A 15,023-nucleotide genomic window follows, 5' to 3' on the forward strand; every position below is an offset into this window, starting at 1 on the left:
GTCTAAATCATAATAATGCCTAAGTTAGTCACTGAAGTAGAGTAGGGTATGATTTTATTGTTTAAAATTATTGGGGAGATGTCCTTTTGCTTGAGGGAATATAGGTTTTTACTGGTACCGATAATAATAACTTGAGTCTTAGATTGTGAGCTAAAATCCTGCATTCAATTACAAACCTCACTAAGATGTTGAAGGTCAGAATTTATTTTAGTAATTGCTGTATCAATATCACTCTGTTTTGAAAGATAGTAAATCTGTACATCATCCGCGTACACTTGCAATTTGCAGAATTTAAGAGCTTTTGATATATCATTAATTTGGACGATAAATAACAGTGGTCCGAGAACCGACCCCTGAGGGACACTGAGGGTCTTACTTTGCCATCCTGAACTCAAATTTCTAACTGTCGCACGTTGCAGGCAATTTTCAAGGTAAGATGAAAAGAAACAAAGTGATACACTATTAAAATTTAGCTCTCGAAGTTTCTGCAGTAGTAACTGACGATTGACAGTGTCGAAGGCGTTACTGAGATCTAATGATGTCAGTACAGTCACGTCCCATTGGTCCATTGCACGTCTGATATCATCTGTCACTCATAGTACAGCTGTTGCAGTGCTATGTCCTTTCCTGAAGCCAGATTGAAAGGAATTAAGGAGGGAATGCTTGGTAAGGTATTCGGTAACTTGTATATGAACTAGACATTCAAGCACCTTGGATAAGGGTGGTAGGATGGATACAGGATGATAATCTGAAGGAGAAACTAACGTGGAGCTCTTCGGGATGGGTCTAATTAGTGCATCTTTCCAAACATCTGGGAAAACTGAATTGGCTTTACATCGCACCAACACAGATAGGTCTTATGGCAATGATGGGATAGGAAAAGGCTAGGAATGGGAAGGAAGCAGCCATGACCTTAATTAAGGTACAGCCTGGTATGAAAATGGGAAACCACAGAAAACCATCTTCAGGGTTGCCGACAGTGGGGTTCGAACTCACTATCTCCTGAATGCAATCTTACAGCTGCGCACTCGTAACTGCACGGCCAGCTCCCTCGGTCACAGATCTTTTGCATGTTGCCATCGTACAACATGAAGTGTCATATAGTTTGCTCTTCAAAAATGCACAAGTACTGCTGGGTTAGAACCTGAAATCTTTATATCTGCAGGCGGACACTGATCTGTTATTCATTATCTGGAATAAAAACGATGTATCTGAGTGAACAAACGTATCATTTTCCCTGGAAAAGAGAATTTGTGTTCTTCTACTCCTTGTTCTTGTTTTTCTTCTTTGTGTTTAGGTCGCTTAGGACTACATGGAATCAACATTTGTTGGCTTTCCTTTTAGCTCAGTATTCATCTTTGTCTCCCCTGCTGGCGGGGTCCACTACATGGATTCGTTGTCTGTCTTGGCCATGTCGGGTGGAGATTGATGCTCTTCAGTTCTTTGTGAAGGGTATCAGCTCATCGCTGTTTTTGTCGTCCTTTTGGTCTCCTACTGGTGACTTCTAACATGTAAGCCGTCTTCACGATTGTGTCGGTGTCTGCCCTTAGTACATGTCCAAACTATCGTAGGCGACTCTTGCGCATTTTTTCTTGTATCGGTGCAACACCAAATCTCTCCCTGATGTGATGTGATCCAGTTTAGTGACGCCAGCTGTCCACCTCACCGTCTTAGACTCGATGACGCCCAGTTGACGCTCTGTCTCAGTCGTAGTCGGCCAACATTCGCAACCATACAGTGCAACAGGTCGGATGACGGTACGAGATTGTCTTTAATCCTCTTGTTGCAAGTGATGCCGGTGGTTGTTCTCCATTTCATTCAGGCTGCGGATATCCTTCGACAAGTCGGCCATCATCAGTAATCGTGGAGCCAGTATTTAGCTCAGTATTCATACATAACGAGTGGGTGTGTTTCTATTGATCTCTTCTTCCTCAAAACCTTGTGTTTATGTGCTTCTGAGTCCTACAGATTCAGCAGTCCTAATTCTTGAAGGACTCCTGTTTACCAGCCTCGTGGTATAGGACGAGTGTGTCTGCATCTCGCCCAGAGACCCTGGATTTCATTCACGGCCAGGTCAGGAATTTTTACCTGGACCTTCAGGTCCACTTAGCCTGTGTTATTACAGTTGATGAGCTATCTCCCGTAAGATGGCGGATCCGGTCTAGAAAGTAAAAAATGACCACCGAGAGGATTCGTTGCATTGACCTTGCCTCACGTTGCAATCTGCAGGACTTCAGGCTTAGCAGTGGTCGCTTGATTTGCAGGAGCTGGTAGTACGGGGGATGTACCAATTCGGTCTATTAGTCTTGTTTTTCACGAATGTGTGATTTTTTGTTTGACAGTCTATTTGGGTCTGTTCTTTCTAGATGTCCCAGGAATTGAATTCCCAGTTTCTGCATTGTATCTTGATTTTGGAGATTTGTTTAGATATCTGTATTGGTCCGTTTTTGGTTCTTGATCATAGAATTTTTCTCATGATTTTGTGTTCTTTAACTTCTGATTGCACCTTCAGCGTTTTGTGTTCGAGATTGAGACTTTCTGATTTATGAAGTGCTTCTGGGTTGATTACTGTTATATGTTGGATTTTGCAGTTCAAAGAGCAACATTTTTGTTATAAGTATTTTCTCTTTATTGAAAAACAGCTTTCATTTTTTTGAGCCTTATTTCTATGGATTTCTTTTCATTTCAGTTTTCTGTGATCCTTTCACCAAGGTGTTTAAATCTTTCACCGGGCGAGTTGGCCGTGCGCGTAGAGGCGCGCGGCTGTGAGCTTGCATCCGGGAGATAGTAGGTTCGAATCCCACTATCGGCAGCCCTGAAAATGGTTTTCCGTGGTTTCCCATTTTCACACCAGGCAAATGCTGGGGCTGTACCTTAATTAAGGCCACGGTCGCTTCCTTCCAACTCCTAGGCCTTTCCTATCCCATCGTCGCCATAAGACCTATCTGTGTCGGTGCGACGTAAAGCCCATAGCAAAAAATTTAAATCTTTCACACAGGAGCTCTCATTTTTGCCGAATTTGAGTTAATTTAGCATTGTTTGATGTCTGTCAAAAATTTTGTTTTTTCTGAAGAAATTTGCAGTGGAATTTTTGCTGCTTTTTCTTGTAGTATTTTAAGTTGCTTTTGTGCATTCAGGATGTCTTTGATGATTAGTACCATGTCCTCAGCAAAGGCTAGAAGTAATTTTAGCCAGGCTGAGTGGCTCCGGCAGTAGAGAACTGGTCTTCTGAACCCAGCTTGCTAGGTTTGATCCTGGGTCAGTCTGGTGGGTTTTTTGAAGCTGCCCAAATACATCAGCCTTATGTCAGTATATTTAATGCCTCTCTAGAGAACTCCTGTGGGACAAAATTCTGGCACCTTGGCATTTCTGAAAATCATAAAACAGTACTTGCTGGGATGTAAAATCAGTAATATTATTATTAGCAAATTCTCCCAATATTGGAAGACGTTAAGCAAATAATCAATTCTTCTTGTTGTTCCAACAGGCTTTTGTTCTTTCCAAGAAGGCTTGTTTACGTTCTTCCAACCACTTTGGTCTGTACTGTTTTTGGTATTATTATTATTATTATTATTATTATTATTATTATTATAGATTTATTCTTGGTGAGTATTTCCTTGATCTAGTCTAAATTCTGCTAGTATGTTAATGTCTATATAAATTTGGGTATAAAAGAGTTGATAAATGTATTTAAATGAACCAATGATTATCTCTAAAAGAGTATTTGTGTTAATTCGTGTTTTTTCCAGAAATTATGCTTTCAATTGTCAACTTGGAATGAGCTTCTTTTTATGTGTTTTAAAGTTCTCAGCCATAGGTTTAACCTAAAAGTGAAAATGTGTAACATAATGATGTGTTCTACATTAATGTGTTCTTAAGTGTAATTTCTGTCTTATAGTATAGTTTAAGGGGAGTTCCAATGGCTTGTCATGAGAACAGTTATTTTCCTAACATCACGTCTCTTTTCCTCAGTAACTACTGGTTATGATGATGAAAGTTTGCTGCCATAATTTGTAGACATTTCTGACAAATTGGATACAGACATTTTACTTTCCTATCAATGGGAGAGTACTGACACTGAAGAAAATGGAAATTGCAACATCCAGAAGGAGTGGTTCTACATTGCTGCAGTTGAACATGCAGGACGAGTGTTCGGTTGTGATTCAATAATTACACTTTCAGGTCCCTCTGACCGCAAGTTTGGACAAGAATCAATACAGGATGTGCCCACCACGAGCTGCAATACATTGATGAATTCGTCGAGGCATGGAGTCAATAAGGCCCTGGATCGCTTCCTGAGGAATTGTGGCCAATGCTTGCTGCAATGCACGAGTCAGTTGTTCCAGAGTTGTGGCTGAGGATGGTTGGTCACTTGTCGACCCATCATTTCCCACACATGCTCAATAGGACTGAGGTCCGGGGATCTGGTGGGCCTTTCTAAGGTTGTGATGTGGAGAGCTTATCTGGAGATGCATGCAGTGTGAACCTGGGCATTGTCCTGCTGAAACATCCCATTAGCAATGTTCGCCATCATAGGGACAACCACTGGATTGAGTACCCTATCAACGTACTGTCGAGCAGTCATAGTGCCCTCAGCAAGCACTAATTGTGATTTCTGGTGTTGGCCCTGTGTGCCTCTCGACAATAAGATCTGGGCGGCCCCTCTCCCTCTCCCTGGTACATCGGCGCACATGATTCCGGCAATCACTGCAGGCAAGACAGAAGCGCAGTCCATCACTACAGACGACCCTATGCCTTTCGTCGACCCACGTCGATCTTTCTTGACACCAGGCCAGCCTTACACGTCGCTGTTGTGGGGTCAATGGAACACCTTCTGCAGGGACACGGGCTCGTAAGCCAGCTGCATGCAGGTGATTACCAACTGTTTGTTGTGTAACGTGGGGTGCCACAGTTACTCGAATTTGCGCTGCTGTTGCATGGGATTCCATCCGGGCCATCCGAATGATGCGGCGATCCTCTCTCACAGTTTTCTGTCGCGCTGGGCCTGTGCCAGGTCTACGAGTGTGGGTACCTTCATTTGACCACTGCTGCCATACACGTTGTACCATAGATGCCTGTCGGCCAACACGTGCAGCGACACTCCATAGCTATAATCCAGCCTCACACAGCCCAATTATCCGAGCCCTCTCCAACGGCAACAGTTGTTGATAGCGTGCTCTTCTCTGTCGTCAAGGCATGTTTGACGGAGAACACTTCACTGCACAGACTGCAAGTCAACTACGCTACACCAGAGTCCGTATACTGGAGTTGATTCCTCTGCAACCAATCACGTGGGGAGACCTGTAGCAACAATCCAATGGGTCTGAAACTTTGATCGTTTACATACCTACATGACATCGTTCCATATCTCGAAAATCAACACAAACGACCAATGCCTTCATGGTGTTGCAATTTCCATTTTCTTAAGTGTATAATTTTGTTCATTGATGTCAATGTTTTTCTCAAAAGGTCTTTATAAAGTTCTGTGTATTATGGAAATCACTCTTCTTAAAAGACTATCTGTGTTAAAATGTTATATGTGTATCGCAGGACGTGTTGTTTTAGGAGCCAAGAAAAAGGAATATTGCTTAAAAATCAAGTTCTTTAAAAAACACACTTGACCTTTCACCACTTCCGGTGGTGTTCTTATGAGGCTCAGGAACTGACCCACTGACCCACACTTACATGCTGTACATACATTGATTCAGTACATTACTCACTCTTCTGGAGCTGCAGGCCTTCAAGGGCCTTGTCCTCTCCAATAGTAAATATACCCTTTTTTTGGCTGCCAGGATGTTCAGTATTAAGTTAAAAGAAGGTATATGATGGTTCCACCTTTCAATACTTTTAAAATAAGAAATGTAAGTTTTCATTCCTATTTAATTAAAATTGGTACCAATTTCGATCAGTATTCAAAAAAAAAAAAAAAAAAACCACAGAAATAAGATGCACAGTGCTCCTTCAAGATTTTAGTGTTTCACTAGCAGAAACCAAACAGAATTATTTAAACTTCACATTCTATTTTTCTATGCATTGCCTTACACTTATTTGTAATTGGCTGATGATGACCATGAATACTGGTTGAAACCGGTACCAATTTTAATTAAATAGGAATGTAAACTTACATTTCTTATTTTAATAGTATTGAAAGGTGAAACTATTATATACCTTTTAACTTAATATTGAACTCGCTTCAATACGGAACAATATGAAATGCTTATCTGTTAATGCCAGGATGTTGTTCGAGAAAATTCTTTGTTGCTTGCTCCTGGTCCATCTTTATGGTGTATCCGAGGTACCACAGTCTCCTCTTCTTGGCGTTTGTAATAACTTTAAGGACACTGTATAGGGGTGTAGACTTCTTCGTTGGTTGTGATGTGCCACTCTCCTTGATTGTGAAACACACCAAAGATCTTCCGCAGATCTTTCTCTCCCACACTCGTAGAAAATTCTTGTTGCACTCATTTAGGGTCCTAATATTGCACACATACAGCACAACTGGACAGATTATAACCCGGTACACAGTAAGTTTCACTCTTCTAGAGAATGTTGCAGTAGTGTCTGGAAGCCAAGGTAACACCTGTTCCCAGCTTCCACCCTCAACTTGTTTTCCTCAGTCATGAGGGCTCCAGGTACTTAAAGTGTGCTGCTCTCTCATAGGTTTTGCCTGCTTATTCCATGCCTCTTATGCTGTAGAATCTTGCTTTGTCTTGAGAGTTCGCCCTGTACTTGGTATTTCCTTTAGTGATCCACAAGCCCTCGCTCCTGTGCTGCGGACCTTCTGTCAGGTAGTTTGTACCTTCCCCGAGCAGAACATCATCGTCTGCAAGGCAAGTACTGGTGGGTTCTGTTACAGATGTTACCTCTTGGGTTCATTGGCATTTAGTGCATAGTGTGCTCCAGGCAGAGGTTAAACAGGCTTGTGGACAAAAAGGTTGGTGATATATGTCGGCACCTGCATCTCTTCCAATACTTGCCGTATGCTGTTGTAAACCTCCTTGTAGTTAACGTAGTGCTGGTGAATGTTGACGTAATCGTAACACTTTTCAAGAATGCGGTGTAGGGACAGTATGTGGTTTGTTGTTGATCTGTTCATTCAGTGCTTTCGGGGCAAAATTTCCAGCACCTCTTCTTATTGTTCTTCTCCTCCTCCTTTCATGCTACAGATGACCATTATTCAGCTGTTGGGGTTTGATTTTGCTCAGTATTGTCGCATCTTCTGGTGTAGCTCCTTTCTTTCCAGGGGTACCTTTCTTCTTTTTCTTCTTCCGAGAAAACCACAGACTTTCTTCAGGATCTGTCTTGCAGTCCATGTGCTTTGTAGGTAAGTCTGTCATTCCCAGTTCTTGTTTGTTCTTCTATTTTGCTTTATGTCCCACTAACTTCTTTTATGGTTTTCGGAGTGTTTGTTCTTCTAAGACTCTGTCAGACGTGGTGTGGACTTCCTTGTTAATGCCAGAAGGTGAACAGGTGGTTAGTCAGTCTATTAGGAGACAATCTTGTCACATGATCATAGAAAGCTACCTTTCTTTTCTTGACACAGTCAGAGACACCGTCTGTCTGAGAGTAGAGTTGTGAATCTCTGGTATTCTCCATCTTTGAGTATTGGACCTAGAATCTACCTGAGGATTCTTTTCTCTCTGACTTCCAGTTTTTCATCAAGCCTTTTCTGTTTAGTGACAGGTACTCCATGCCATAAGAGCTTCCAGGCAGATGACTGTTGTGAAGTATTTCAGCTTCAGATTTTGTAGCAATAATAATACACTTAGTTAGCTCAAATGCTACTGTACAGTCATCCGACCAGAGGTCCTGTTTGTAGCAGAATGCCTTGCAATGAATAAGAAAGGTTTTGTAGAAACACTAGAAGTCAACAAGGAAAGTCTTGGGTCGCAGTCACAGAAAATGGTGAGTACAGAAGAAGAAGGTAGAACCTGGAGCTATATTCACACGTATAAAAGATAAGACACCATTTGCAAAAGAAGAACTTTCTGCAGTCACCGGGCGAGTTGGCCGTGTGGTTAGGGGCGCACAGCTGTGAGCTCGCATCCGGGAGATAGTGAGTTCGAATCCCACTGTCGGCAGCCCTGAAGTTGATTTTCCGTGGTTTCCCATTTTCACACCAGGCAAATGCTGTACCTTCATTAAGGCCACTGCCGCTTCCTTCCCATTCCTAGGCCTTTCCTGTCCCATTGTCGCCATAAGACCTATCTGTGTTGGTGCGACGTAAAGCAAATAGAAAAAAAAAATTCTGCAGTCACCTGACACGAATGTTTCAGATCATCATCGGTCACTGCTGATCTGCATTTAGGGCAGTTGCCCAGGTGGCAGATTCCCTATCTGTTGTTTTCCTAACCTTTTCTTAAATGATTTCAAAGAAACTGGAAATTTATTGAACATTTCCTTAGGTAAATTAATCCAATCCCTAACTCCCCTTCCTATAAACAAATATTTGCCCCAGTTTGTCCTCTTGAATTTCAGCTTTATCTTCATATTGTGATCTTTCCTACTTTTAAAGACACCACTCAAACTTATTTGTCTACTAATGTTGTTCCATGCCATCTCTCTATTGACAGGTTGGAACATACCATTTAATACAGATATAGTTGGTCCGTTATTGGACATTATAAATTTTCCAGCTAACTCATTCCTGGTTGCCAGCGTTTCACCCCAGTGTGCTAAGTTGGGCTCATCAGTTGGTAAATAGCACAACTACCAAGACGTATGGCTAGTGCATACACATCACATACCACTTAGTTGAGCAGCTCGTGTCCTTTCTCCCAAGTCTTCCCAGCCCAAACTTTGCATCATTTTTGTAACGCTACTCTTTTGTCGGAAATCACCCAGTACGAATCGAGCTGCTTTTCTTTGGATTTTTTTTCAGTTCTCGAATCTCAGTTCTTTGCCTACTTTCTGGATGAGAAGACCAAAGGAGGTAGTAGAGGACTTACGAGAAATGGAAATCACATGGGAGACATTCTGAAATGTGTTCCTCTTTGAAGGGAACTCCAGGAAAAGTCCAAACAGGAAATGGGAAAAAGGTGTGCTGAAGAGAGAAAGGTTGAAGACCATGGAAGAAAACAGTTGGTCCATAACTGGCTGAATCAATAAATTAACTGTTGTTTAAAACATGCCAGCAGATAAAATACACATGGCTCCCTGGATACTTAATGCCAAGTATTTAGAATTTCAGATAAGTCCGAAAAGTGAAAATAGACTTTTTAAGAATACATTTTTACTTTTGGAACTCCCCTTAAGAAATATAGTGATCATGCACTTTGCCTACTTTTTTCATGCTGTTCACTCTGTACTTTCAGCACGTTCTTCCAGCCAGGCCACTCTTGATTCCTTAGATCTTGCACGTTACTCAGAAGATGGAGAACGGGGAGTTGACGAGAGGGTTGCTGTTCTAGAATTTGAACTTCGTAAAGCAAAGGAGACAATAAGTGCCTTGCGAGCTAACTTGACTGTAGCAACAGGTAGAATAGCTTTATAGTGTTCATAGTGCTCACACTTTTTTATCCCTACTAACACAGTATGAGCGACACTGAAATTATTGCAGCCCATGTTTCTCTAGCAACTAAGTGTTTGATTGTTTGTTTGTTTGTTTGTTTGTTTCTTTCTTTCTTTCTTTCTTTCTTCATTTATTCATTTATTCATTTATTTATTTATTTAACTTAAGACTAGTTTACACGACAACACTAGGTTTCGCAACTACTTTTATGATTATATGGATGGTTGTTCACATGGAGATACTAGTGTATTCCGTAGTTTCATGATATATTCTGCATTTTACTTCAGTATTATCTGATTTTTATCGATGCTCACTTCCTTGCAGCAACTACAGTCGTGGCAGAGATGATGTGACTCTAAAGGCTGAGAAAGGAAACAGATGAGTAGGGTCACATTTAGGATGTCCTGCGGTCTTACTAATAATATAATTGTAGAAGATTGAATCTAAAAATAAAATGTCTAACTCTACATGTTAATGTGATATTTTGTAAACATTAATAAATCATACGTTACAAATTTTAATAACTTCTTTTAAAAATTATTTTTGTTAGGAGGGAATTAGTAATGTTGAACTAGTGAATTCTTGGCTTATAAATTTACTAGTTGTAGTACCAGTCGTTGACAGGACTATCATATAGCATATGCAAAGTTATCTGACTCCCAAGCTACTTTCCGCCAATATTCAGGCTTGCTGATTTACTCAGGATGCAGTAGTAATCCCATTTATTGGAGATGAATGGGAGCAGAAGAGACAAATCACATCACAACAATAGTCAATGTAATGTTATTCTTGATCAATTTTATGAGCTTTCGATATATATTGAGTTCTTCCTTTTTTCATAACTGTCTCTTGTATTATTCTTCAAGCGATGGTTCCTTTGCAATTTTTCTCATTTTTACAATCATCTTCACTATTTTCCTTGTTGGTATGGACCGATGACCACGCGGTTTTACACCTTGAGACAATCAGGACAAAAACCTCTTCCATTTAACATGATTGAACAATATTTCCATGTTAGAAATGCTCGGGTTGATATAACTAAGAAACAAAAGTCTAAATTCATGAATTCTATTATGATAGTTGCTACGTTAAAACTGTACAAGACATAAATGATCAGAAATCGTGTTCTCTATAACATTTGTTATGTAGTACTTTTCAATAAGACCAATAAGGTACGAGGTGTGTTCGAAAAAAGACCGAACTGTGGCTAGAAAAACTTTATTATGTAGCTTACATCATTTCACAGACTGTCCCCTTCAAAATAGTCCCCTGCACTATCAACAGCGTGTTGCCAACGTTTCTTCCACTTTTGGAATGCTTCCTGGAATGCACTTTCTTTGATGGCGCGAAGTTGCCTCGTCGCATTCTCCTTGATCTCTTCAATGTCTTGGAAACGATGTCCTTTCAAGGTGGTTTTCAATTTGGGGAATAAGAAAAAAGTCTGCTGAAGCCAAGTCGGGAGAATAGGGCGGATGGGGCACAACAGGAATTTGGTGTTTTGCCAGATAACTGCGGACCGAGAGAGTGGCATGTGCTGGCGCATTGTCATGGTGCAACATCCAGGATTTGTTTTCCCACAGTTCAGGCCTCTTCCTGCGCACAGCATCTCTCAAATGCGTTAAAACATTCTGGTACAGTTCTTTGTTCACTGTCTGGCCTCGGGGTACAAACTCGTGATGGACAATGCCTTTCCAATCAAAAAACACAATCAGCATCACCTTGATGTTTGAACGACTCATTCGTGCTTTTTTCGGTCGTCTGTTGATGTGGAAGGTCGCCCAGGCCTAGGGTCTTCAACATTTCAAATGTTTCCACAAACGTTTTCCCAACTTTGAAGCAGAACTTCACGCACACGCGTTGTTCCTCAAGCTGTTTCATTATAGAATTCGACGAACATGTGACACACGCAATCACTTCAGAGGCTCTAACTCAACTGATAATGCAGGCAATGGAATGCGGAAAGCAGCGGTCTGTTGTCAGAAGTTGCCGCTAGGCGCCGCCATAGTCACAACTCGCTCAATGTTGCGGTTTGCGCACAATTTACAAAGTTCGGTCTTTTTTTAAACACACCTCGTATTTAAAAATTAAATTTAAGATGCCTTCCCCTAAACTATAATTTTATTCAGCGTGAATAAAATTTGGTAATACTAAAATTCAAAATAGCTTAGATAAGAAACAAGAAACCTTGAACAAAAAACTTTACAGTGTTACTATAAATCAAAAAACATAAATCAGTCAAAAGAATCCTCCATTAACATCGAACCCAATTCAACCTTTCACCCTCCAACTAAGAATCTAACTGACATTGTTTTCGAGGACAAAGAGTTACAGATTATCAACAAAGGACCCAAACATAATTGGTCTAATCCATACAACCAAAAGCAATACATAACAACCATTGCTGAAGTAGAACAAGTCATAGCTCAGCTTCCAATAGATCAACAACTTGAAACTAAATTCGAAGTCAAAAAGAAACTTCAAGAATTATTTAAAGATCAGAAAGTTAACACACCCCATTTACCTTCTACAGACATCAAAGGCTTAAAACAAAAAATAAAAGATAATGCCCTTATAATCACAAAGGCGGATAAAGGTAATGTGTCAGTTTTAGAGCTGGGATTTTTATGTAGTATCAAGTAGCATAATATGTACATAAATATGTAACAAAAAGCACCAAAATATGTAGCAAAATATGTAGAATGGGCAAAATATGTAATATCATATAATTAATATAAACTTACCATTTTGTCAGTTACAACACACTAAACACGCTTTATATTACATTTTCCAGCACAGTGAACAATTAAGTATTTTTCAATGTTCTTTGGAGTCATATCATATGAATATATCACACACATATTCAATAGAAACTTATTATTTTCAACACGCAAAGCACGTTTATTCCTTAAATTTTGTAGCACAGTGAACTATTAAGTATTTTTCGATGTTCTATGGGGTCATGGAAAGGCGTTTGTCACTTAGGATGTTCTTATATGCAGAGAAAGATCTTTCAACATCACATGATATAACTGGGGCAAATTTTAGGAGAGGAATGTTCACTGGAGAAATGTCCTCGAGAGGATCAACGTCATCTCCATTTAGAATTTGGCACACACTGTGAAATGTTGAATAACCAGGATTTCTTTTCAACACTTTTTGCAATTTACTCAATACACTTGCACCAGTTTCCCCATGCACAGCACTTAGTTTTTCAATAGCATCCTCTATGATGGCAATAGAATCTTGCAGTGGCAGTCCTGATGTTTCTAGACGTTTGATGGTTTTTGGAAGCCAGCAGAAGTTGCCCCTAATGTAGGTGATCGAGGAGACCACTTTGGAGTCACTAAAGGCAGTTTGTGATTCACTAATAGATACAGCATTTTCAGGATCAAAAGAATCTACCACAGTCTTTGTAGCATCTAGATGCTCACTATAGAATTTAACCGCTTCTATCCATGTCCCCCACCTTGTTAACACTGGTTCCGGCGGCAGTGGTATCGCTGGCAATTGCTGTTTGTAAGATAGCACTCGTTGTGGAGCTTTTAGAAAAAACTTTTTTGTTGCTGAAATTAATCTATTCACTTGTGGAAACTTAGCTCTAATATCTTCGGCAACACGTTGCAGTCCATGAGCCAAGCATGTAAAATGGAGCATATTGGGATAAAACACCTTCAAAGCAGTTGCAGCCTTAAGCATATATGCTGCAGCATCAGAATACATCACTAATACCTTTTCCTCTTTCATCTCAGTCAGCCACAGAGCTCTTAATCCATCATTCACAAATCTCGCAATAGTTGAGTGATTTGTATAGTCTAGCTCATTACAGTAGATCAAACATGGTTTTGAGGCGCTGTCAGGTTGTAGCTTCCCCACCACAAGATTTGCAATAAATCTACCCTTAGCATCTGTTGTTTCATCAACAGCAACCCATATGAATGAATTGCCTATATGCTGTCTTGTTGTGCATTACCTCGTCGTAGCAGACTTGAAGATAATTCTTGTGTAGTGTTGATTGGTTAGGAACATGTTGTTTGCAGTATTTTTCCAGAAAAGATGTGAATTCAGGCACTTCAAGTTTATACCATGGAATATTGGCTGCAATCATTGCACTGCATAAGTCTTTATATGAAGGGTTACTTGAAGGTGAAGGCTGCATCTGTGTTAAAAGGATTTGTTTCTTTTGTAGACCTAACTGTTGGTTTTTTTCTATGCAGAGCACTTCGTGCATGTTGCTCAAGCTGGGATTTCATTGAACATGCGATATGTTTGTTACATGCTTGGCAAATCACTACTTTGCAATCAGTTGCAAAGGACTCGTCAACTGCAATCCATGATTTTAACTTTGAAGCCAGCGAGGACGCTACTGGTGCCATATTGACTCAAGAGGAAACTGATGTTCATGAACTATGTTCTTCAGCTGTTCAAAAGAAACTAAAACCTAATTGAGACATTTCAAAGGAAGACAGCTCTAACAACATATTTGGAAAATCCTAAGTACATAAAAAAGAAGTTACAGAAATGCGCTTAGAAAAATATTCCTGGAAACTGCAACATGAAAGTGGCTAGTTGTAAAGCAATTAACTCTAAAAGGGATGAAAAATTTAAGACTGGCACGTGTAAAGTAACAGTTTTCCTGCAGCTAATTGGAACCTTTAGAATAACCTATTTCGCAAGGGTCTCTACCTGCACCTATCATCCTCTCAAATACCTGTCACTCAATTACCTTAATCCCCCTGTTGAGAGAACAGACAACAGCCCCACATTATGTGTGAAACTTCAATTCAGCAATTTATTATATGTGAAAACAGGAAAATGCTAAAATATGTAATTTTATGTAATATCACTAAGAATATGTAGAATACCCAGAAATACAAAAAAATATGTAAAATGAAATTCGGTAATAATAACCCTAATATTGTGTTTTGTGAACATATGACTTTTCCCAGCACCTAAATAGCAAGGAACAAAATATGTAATTACATAGAAATCCCAGCTCTAGTTATTATCCACAAAAAATAATACATAGAAAAAACCGAAGCATTTTTCTCAGATAATACTTTCACTAAAGTTAAAAAAGACCCGACTAACTCTGTCCAAAGAAAACTAAAACAAATACTTAGAAACATTAATTTCATCCTTAATGAGAATGAAATATCAAGCCTAATCAATATGAATCCAAGACTACCAACAGCAAGAGCTTTGCCTAAGATACACAAGCCTGACATACCCATAAGACCAATCATTAACTTCAAAAACAATCCCACCTACAAAACCTCTAAATTTATCAATAGCTTTCGAAAAAAGTACTATACTTTCCAAAGCAGAACCACAATTAGTAATTCAATAGAATTTTGTAAAATTATTAAGAACACTAAATTAAAACCATCTTTCACCTTGAACTCATTTGACATTACTAATATGTATTCTACAATCCCCACGAAAGAAACTCTAAATATAATTAAGAACAACCTAAGGACATACAGGAAACTTAGTAACCATGAAATAGAAGAAT

General features: G+C 39.7%; 1 protein-coding gene across 1 annotated transcript in view; it reads left to right on the forward strand.

The window, feature by feature from the left end:
• Window positions 1-15,023, forward strand: part of LOC136857459 (RAB11-binding protein RELCH homolog) — a 398,727-nt gene that overhangs the window by 32,031 nt on the left and 351,673 nt on the right. Inside the window, exon 2 of the mRNA XM_067136130.2 lies at window positions 9,315-9,476. Within this exon, the coding sequence (XP_066992231.2) occupies window positions 9,315-9,476 (162 nt within the window). The remainder of the gene's footprint in view (window positions 1-9,314; window positions 9,477-15,023) is intronic.

This window comes from Anabrus simplex, chromosome 1 (genome assembly GCF_040414725.1).
Source record: "Anabrus simplex isolate iqAnaSimp1 chromosome 1, ASM4041472v1, whole genome shotgun sequence".
Taxonomy (NCBI): Eukaryota; Metazoa; Arthropoda; class Insecta; order Orthoptera; family Tettigoniidae; genus Anabrus; species Anabrus simplex.